Source organism: Penaeus monodon, chromosome 14 (genome assembly GCF_015228065.2).
Source record: "Penaeus monodon isolate SGIC_2016 chromosome 14, NSTDA_Pmon_1, whole genome shotgun sequence".
In the NCBI taxonomy this organism is placed as follows: Eukaryota; Metazoa; Arthropoda; class Malacostraca; order Decapoda; family Penaeidae; genus Penaeus; species Penaeus monodon.
Genome location: NC_051399.1, coordinates 47,654,685 through 47,663,876, shown reverse-complemented (window position 1 = coordinate 47,663,876; position 9,192 = coordinate 47,654,685). Strand labels below are relative to the sequence as shown.

Genomic DNA, 9,192 nt, shown 5'->3' with positions numbered 1-9,192 from the left:
AAAAGAAAAAACTTTATTATTTCTATCATCATCATTATCATTTTTTACTATGAATAGTTATTATAATTATTATTATCATTACTATTGTTGATATCATTGCTACTATTGCTTTTATTATAACGACTGTTATCATTATGGTCATTTTCATCATTATTAGTAATAGTACTAGCACAAATATAAGTACATTCCTGCTTTCTTTAAACAGCTGCAAATTAAGAGACCCTAAACTGATCCAGTACTATGCACCATCATTATTACATATTTTTAAAAATAAAATTAACACAAAACCATTTGTGCAAAAGAAAATTTACTGATAGTAGCCCTGGCAGCAAGGGAGACTGTGGTGTAAAAATAAATATAAAAAACATAGGTGTACTCTCATATATATACTCATGTTGTTTCAGTATAGCTTCAGTTTTGCTCAGACTTATGGTACATGCTAATTTTTGTCTAAAAGGGAAAGAATGACCATAAATTTGACAGGTTTCATCTATGGTATTTCTCTTGCAAGTTAATAAGAAAGTTGTACAACATGTAATATTTTTGTCTACATGTCCTCGATAGAGAAAAACTGCAATCTGGTGACGGTCCAGGGTCAGAGCCATGATTGGGAAACACATCAAGCAGATGGGGGCCTAAGGGAGAAGCCACCAGGTTACAAAGGTTTTTGGTTCAGCAATGTTTGTGGATCCCCAGGCATGGCTGGAATAATATGGACTTAGGTGTCTTCTGTATGCATCATAAAAGTTAATCTTATATTAAAAGTTTAATCCTAATCTCTAGTGCACAACCACAATGCCAGCATCCAGGATCAACTTTTAATATATCACTCAACCAGCATTAACTTTTAAGCTCAAATCTTAATCCAGCACATGCACAGAATGACCTAGTTTATCTCACCAATCATGCATTGATGTGCAATGTCATCAGCTCCACAGAAAACATGGAGGCGAGTTGCCATTAACTTCATCATGTCAAAGTTGTATATGTAAATTCATCAATATGTAATCTAATAAGCTGTGGGAGATTCAAATTGAATATATAACCCTCAACAGAGAGAAGTATAGTGAACTGCAAATTGCATGGAGATTTATCACCATGTTCCTTACTGGCAACATCCATGCCCATCAAACACACACGAGGAAGAGCTGTCAGAGAAAACCTAGAAAATTCAAAAGTATCTGAAAAAATATATATATCTCATTTGTACTTACACATATATAATATCTTCATGATGTAATGCTACTGTATTTATATTTTTTTTTTCTGTAGCAAAAGTCTTGTTATGAACTTTACAGCATAATATGAAAATTATAGTGACAATTACCATCACACATATACCAACTCTTTCATGTAAAACAGCAAATTTACTGATAATTACAACACCGATGTGTGTATCTGGAAGGTGTGTCTTGCATCTACAATGCAAATACTGTGGATCTGGATTAAACTTTAATTAACTTTATTGATGCATACAGAAGACACCTTTAGCATCAGAAGAGTGAGGTCACCTCTTACACAATCACCAATACTTTCATTATATATAATTTGCGATGGAAATTAACGAGATTCACGATTATAACAATGTTAACAAATGAAACAAGGAAAAGTAACTGCAATGTTGGATGGCTGTGAAACTTCTAAAAATTACAGCACTTTCAATGAAAATCCTATTCCCTGTAACCCTCATTACATCAAATACAGCCAATTGATGCTCTTTTCATAGTGCTGAAATGCTGCTTTTCTACCGACTGTGCAATTTTCTGACTAATTATTAAAATCAAGACTTGAATAAATCTAAACTGAAGATAATGTAAAGCTACACACTATAAGTTGCCTTTTTGTTTTTATATTAATATTTTGTTCTGTAATAAACAACAAGGAACACGTCTTCTACTAATCTACTCTAAAAATTCGCAGAAAGAAAGGTAAAACGAATTAAAACAAGGCTAATAACATGCCTGTAAAATATACACAGAATTCCTCCCTCACAAATAAATACCTTTTACACTTCCATTCACGCCAAATAACCCAAAACAACCCCCTCAACTTCAAACTCTAATTGCTCACGAATCCAAACCACACAACTTCCACACCAAATATAATCCAGAAACAACTTAATGCAGAAAATAAGCCAAATAATCTCACGAGAATCGCGTTTCTTCTTCATTCAAATCCGAGGTAAACAATGCGGCGTTGCCACGTCTCCCCGGCAAGCTAAAGCAGCGGTGCCGGCTTTCCGCGCTCTTGGCCATAATAATTACGATTTCTTTTAAATCATCGTTTTGTCACATCTGGTTATTTTCGGGAATATTTCTCTGTGATGCTTTTTTTTTTTTTTGGGGGGGGGGGGTCCAAGGGGTAGTGGCAATAATAAAAATCATATGTTCGAAAACAATGGCAGCAATATAATGATGATTCGACCACACGAATGAGAATGATAAGTATAATCATGATAATGATGATAACTGTAATAATTGATAATGATAACAATAATGATAACAATAGCAACACAACAGCAATAACAGCCATAATGATGATGATGACAAGAACTGTAATAATAATAATAATAATAATAATAATAATAATAATAATAATAATAATAATAATAATAATAATAATAATAATAATAATGATAATAATAATAATAATAATAATAGTTTAAGCAACACCCCTGCTTCTGATTAGCAAAAGTACTCTCGTTGTGCAGTTTCGAAGCTTTGGCTCGGCATCAGGCAGTCCTAAAAATAAATAAACAAATAAAATAAAGGAAAAGATAACAGCATGTTTATGGATTTAGTTTGCCGGTCACACCACAAATTCTATTTATCTCCCTTAAGAGAAGTTAAGTGTACACAGGTATTGACATAAAGATTTTTAATGCTAGCGATACTTATTCGCACCGCTGTTTGTGCGATCAGTGGAGGTCAGAAGCGACGAGATGGAGGAGGGGGGGGGGGGAGGCGATGATTTTAGTCGGCAGGTGTTGGGTATTCTATTGCCGTTGTCATCTTCATTGTTACAGCTGTTATCCTTGGTATTCTCATTATTCTAGGCAACAGAAAAGTAATGGGTTGACCCGGTGCCTATGTCTGTCTTTTCCTCTCTCAGTGTGTATATATATGTGTGTGTGTCTGTGTGTGTGTGTGTGTATGTGTGTGTGTATATAAATATATATATATATATATATATATATATATATATATATATATATATGTGTGTGTGTGTGTGTGTGTGTGTGTGTGTGTGTGTGTGTTGTGTGTGTGTGTGTGTGTGTGTGTGTGTGTGTGTGTGTGTGTATGTGTGTGTGTGTGTGTGTGTGTGTGTGTAATCACACACACACACATATATATACATATATATACATATATATATATATAATATATATATATAAATATATATATATATATATATATATATATATATATTCATATATGCATATATGTTCACACACATTTATATGTATATATATATATATATATATATATATATATATATATATATATATATACATATACATACATACATACGTTCACACACAAACATTTTGAAAATCAACGAAATGTATAATCATTTCTTAATCAAATCCCGGTTACTTTTAAAATCATTATGACATTCTGATGTCTTTCCAGGCTCTTCATTACATTGTCGTATACTTTTGTGATTGCAATAAATAGCCCAGTTAAAAAAAATGTGAATGAAAATACAAAGAACAGCATCTGGTGTTCCCAGGCGGTCACTCATCCAGATACTACCCCCCCCCCCAGAGGTCTGGCTTGCTATTTTACACCAATGTAGGTTACAGCTTAGAATAGCCAATTTCTCTATAAATTTGCTTAATGTCGCTGATCGGAGAAGTGATGCTTCCAACGTGGGTACGGCCGTTGGCATAATATTTATTTAGATATTAACTAATTTTCTGTCCGTGCTCACACGTTCATCATGTCATTCATACACTGAACTTTGCTCCACAGTATATGCATCAATCACACAAGTAGGTATATATACAATTCCAACTCACTGGTAACCAGTCACATGCACCTGCAGTAGGCTTTTTACCAATTTTCGTGCAGTGCAACTCTGTAAAGAAATTGAGTGAAAAGACATTGCATGTTGCTTTATATCTGTATCTCTTGCACATTCCCGTCACTGAAACTAAAAAGAGGTAAAGGTTACAGCTAATTATAAACAGAAATGATGTCATGAAGATTAGTGTTGCATCTTGAAACCTGAGTGGTTTAAAATTACTTGTTGTGTTGCTATTTTTATTAGCATTAATATTAGTTGTTGGTGCTAAATTTGTATTTTTTATAGTTATCATTAGTATTTCTATCATTATTTTCATTATTCCATCGTTATTCTTTTTAGTATAGTATAATTATTGTTGCTGTCAACATCATAAAAAGAAGTTAATAAAATGTTTGAAAGCAAAATTACTTTTAGTTTAGTCACCCCTAAATTTGATATTATCCGTTTTTTTATATTCTTCTTGGTTAATATATAGTTTCAGCTGACTTTCTTACACAAACATAAGAAAAGCTGTTGTAAACTGTAAACCAATGCTCAACATTTAGCATATACAATAAAATGCCAACAGCATCTGGTGTTCCCAGGCGGTCACCCATCCAAGTACTGACCAGACCCAACGTTGCTTAACTTCGCTGATCGGACGAGAAGCGGTGATTTCAACGTGGTATGATCGTTGGCATTTAAACATATATTATAACTGTAGTTATTTCAGTGCCAATCTGACATTACCAAATTTTCCATTTTTATGTTTCTGCAAGTTCCTCATACTCGTCATTCACTTTGTCGTTATGTCGTTATGTAAATACATATCTAGATTCAGCGTTTTCCCCCTTTATCTTCGTCTTCAGTTTTGGCTGCAGTTTTTAGTAAGTTCCTGTTAAGCAGTTTCTACTCAGTTTTGACGTTTTAAAAGTATTCCTTGTAGATTTCCCGAGCCAGAAAGAATGGTTCAAAGTGACTATAGTTCGTGTAGGATTCAAGTGCCCAGTGAGACCAATGAAATTAAGCTCTAGTTATTAGTAAATCAAAGTAAAAGTAAATATGCCCTAGAAAAGAGATAGCGAGGATAGTGATAATAATAATGATATTGATGATGAGTAGTAGTACTAATAGCAATGTAAACATTCTGATTATAATGCCATGTTATTATCACTATTAGTATTCTTATTTCTATCATCATCATCATCGTTATTATTTTCATCACTAGTATGATTATTATCATTTTTCATCATTTTTACCATTATTATCATTACTATTATTGTTATTCATTTTTTCATGATTACCATTTTGTTATTCATTTTTTTACCATTACTCTTTTTATTGTATCATTATTATATTATCATTATCATATTTCTGTTACCATTATTATCATTATTCTTATTACTATTATTTAATCATAACAGTATTGTTATTATTATTGTTACTATCATTATCATCATCATCATTATTACCATCTTATTATTACTATTATCATCATTATTATCATTATAATTTTCATTGTATTATCATTATTTTTGTTATCATTATTACTACCATTAACATTATCATTACTATTATTAGTACTATTATTAGTACTGTACTTATTAGTACTATTATTAGTACTGTAATCATCATCATCGTTATTAGTACTAATGAGTAAGAAAGATATTGACTCATTACTCATTATAAAGTATAAGTCTCAAGTCGTCTACTGTATCTGGCTCGTAAATGTACAACTCAATGTAATATTCATTCGTTAATTAAACTCATGCTTTGCAGTATGTGATTAACCAAGATAAACGTTTGACTTTTATTTGAAAAAAAATTCAGTCAGAGGACGCTTAAGGTACGTTTTATGTGACTCCAAATTTAACACCTAGTTCGGGAGACGTAAACATGCAAGGTGAGCAGCGTAAAATTCTGTATTCTATAAATCGTCCTTAATTGGTCTTTGTGTAACTCTGTACTTTTTAAATATCTTTACGGAATTTTAACTCAAACTTCATGCTGGTGAGGTTAACGAAGCGACAGAGGATGAGGCAACATTACGGGATGTATTTTTTCATTATTTTTTTAAATTATTTTGAATGCGAGCTTTATGTTATTTTATATGACGTAAATTACATACTGACAATGTGCCATAGACATTATAAATTATGTAACAACCAACTAACTGTATACATAGGAATAATTGACAAAAAGTTATTTTACATAATTCAGACTGCTGGCTGTGTGTGTGTGTGTGCATAATACATATACCCAATATGAATATGATATACAGTATTTTATAGAATTTTATGTATAATTCCCTGACTTTGCAAAGCCTAATCACATTGTTAAAAAAGTGCTAAGTATTTTATTAATAAGTCAAAAGCATCACTGTGGAATATGAACATGGAGTGACATTTCAACATAATGAGAAAAGTGAGTTGATTGTGTTAAGTTAATCTTAGGCGCTTTTGTCTAATATTCATTAGATGTAACGGAGTTGAGACAAATTTACAAATATAAGAATTTCAATAAATAACTTCGTGAAGTTGGATTCACAACTTAATCAACATTGCATACATGCATAGCATATGTGTCTCTTGTGGGAAGTATTTATTCTTTCCCAAGCCTTTCCCCTTTCCCAATTACCTGCGTCCGAATTCAACTGTAGTCAGAAGCCCCAGGCAACAAGAAATCAAATTTTACTGATCATTCGTTCATGAATATAACACATCCACATTCATCCAAAAGAAAGAAATAAGTAAACAGATAAACGAAAACACAACAACTCGAATTCTCAAACGCAGCTCCTACAAGACGTACGGATCTCTATAGATATGTTCAACACTACAGCCAACTATGACAGCAACACACATCGAGAGGATAGGGATAGGGAACATAACTATCATGAAACCATACTCCCTCTAATTATCGGGAAAGGATGCCTTGGCAACTCACCCTAGACTTAGCGTTGTCCGATTCGCTAGTTTGGGGAAAAATAAAGTGCAGAGCAAAAAAAGAAGAAGAAAAAAAAGACATATAACCAGAAGTTTTAGTCCTTTGAGGGAAATAATAATAATTATAATAATAATAATAATAATGATAATAATAATAATAACAATAACATGGTGTAGAGGAATGAAAAACTACCAGCTGCTATCAAAAGTGTTAGTCTCACTTGTTGTAAATAAAATAAGATGCAATGCGAATCGAAGGCCAGGAATGAGTTGCCATTTTGTTCATTGCTGAAACTGGACGCACCAGAGAAGACATCATTTGAAATATTTCGTAGTGATATTACCGCAGCTCAAGTAAATCCGATGATAGCATATAAATCGTGATATGCGTGAGCAAAACAGTGTTCTAAGTTTTATTCATATCCCCCTATAAATGAAAGAAAAACAATAATGTTCATTTGTGCACCAGTAAATTAAAAACGCTTTATGAAATAGAGGGGAAGATCTAAATTATAATAATAATAATCATAAAAAATAATAATAAATAAAAATTAAAAAAATAAAATAATGACAAAAAATCTGTCTGAAGTTAACAGGTCACAATTTAAAAGCTTCAAAACATTTCAAGATAAAAAATGGTTAGAGAAAATGGCAAGAGGCTGGCAACGAACGTGCACCAGATGGGAACAATTTGCTCCAACAACAAAAGTTTTTTTTTCCTTCGTTATGGCTTTATAACCATTCTTCTTTCTTGCTACTGAATGAAAATTTCTTTCTTTCTTTTTTTTTGGTCGACTGAAATTCCCAGACTGCATAGTAATCAGTTTGGAGCAGACCATAGTTGTTGTTTGAAATCGCATGAGAGAGAAAAAAAATCGAGATCAGGTATCACGGTATCGTGTTTTGATCAGATATGCGAGGGAAAACATTAAGTAGAACAAAGGGCTAAACTGCTCACACATTTGGATAAAAACAGTCACTGTCTTGAACATCATTTATTGGCCAAGAGGTGTAGATTACTGTCTTTGATTGTCCTTAATTTCTGTCAAAATGCATCACATGAACCGGCCATTTAGGTTATCAGTAATATTCTTTAGAGCAAAAACGTAAGCAGAAAATAGATCTATGCCTATTTTTGCCCCCACAAAAAAAAAAAAAAAAAAAAAAAAAAATATATATATATATATATATATATATATATATATATATATATATATATAATCTATTATTCTCAATTATACTTCATAACACATTTTAATAACTACAAGAAAAGCCAAACACGGAAGTGAACTCCCTTTGGGCTAACTTCACATCTCTTTACAGCTTTGAAAACATCTTAATATACTTCTACATGACAGAGTTGCAGCCTCTCAGCGTCCTGCATCTTCTGCACCGAGAGGAACCTGGACGTCACAGGGGCGGGAGACTCCAGCACAATCACTTGGCCAAACTCAACAGCAGGTCCGGTAAAGCTTCCGAAGAGCTGGTATGAGCTGAAGTCTCCCGGGGTGGGCACGGCTGCCATGCCCACTCTCACCTCCAAGTCAGCGATAGTCTTCACCATGTTTAGTGAGCCATTTGCCTGTGCGAAGAGCTTAACAAAGCGGAAAGTTACTGCAGTGCCGAAGTCCAGTACAAACCAGGGGCGATTTAGATTGTTGTCCGTTCTGTAACAATTGTCATTATTATCCCGGTTGAAGATTCCATCTATAAGATTTTCCTTAACTCTCAAGGGGGAGTTGGGGTGAACTGGACTTCCCTCGATGGACGCCCCGACAACGAAGTCCTTGAGGCGTCTTGTGTAACAGGCAGTTGCATCAGCCAAGTCGGCCTCTACATAAGCTGACGTCACCACCATGTCTGAGACGAGGCACTCCTCGGACGAGGCTCCTTGGCACCACATTTGACACCGAGGGTCAACAGTGCATGCGGCAGCACAGCGGACTGAACCGGAGAGTCCTGAAGGAAGCTGGCCGAGTTCTATGTTCTGTGACCTCGCCAGCCTCGTTTTAGAGACCTCCACTCTACGAAAGAGGTTGGCGGTGGCAGCGACCAGGGACGGAGGCCAAGGTTGTATCGCCACCGCCGCCAGCACAGCCACCAGTGCCACCTTCATTACCGACACTGGGCTTCTGAGCAGGAGATCCGGCCGTGAATGAAGGACCTCGCACAGGCAGGAGGGGAAGGTAGAGCAGCGGCCACTCGGCTGGTCGAGAGGACGTCTCCTGTGCAGTCTGCG

General features: G+C 34.4%; 1 protein-coding gene and 1 non-coding gene across 2 annotated transcripts in view; both read right to left on the bottom strand.

Moving 5' to 3' along the window:
- Positions 1-4,588: 4,588 nt before the first annotated feature.
- On the bottom strand, positions 4,589-4,707 carry LOC119581312. Its single transcript, XR_005229462.1, has one exon. It is a non-coding gene; the product is annotated as a 5S ribosomal RNA (ribosomal RNA).
- Positions 4,708-8,269: 3,562 nt separating this feature from the next.
- The window catches only part of LOC119580740, a 3,159-nt gene continuing 2,236 nt past the window's right edge, over positions 8,270-9,192 (bottom strand). Inside the window, exon 2 of the mRNA XM_037928836.1 lies at positions 8,270-9,187. Within this exon, the coding sequence (XP_037784764.1) occupies positions 8,290-9,187 (898 nt within the window). The 3' untranslated portion in view covers positions 8,270-8,289. The remainder of the gene's footprint in view (positions 9,188-9,192) is intronic.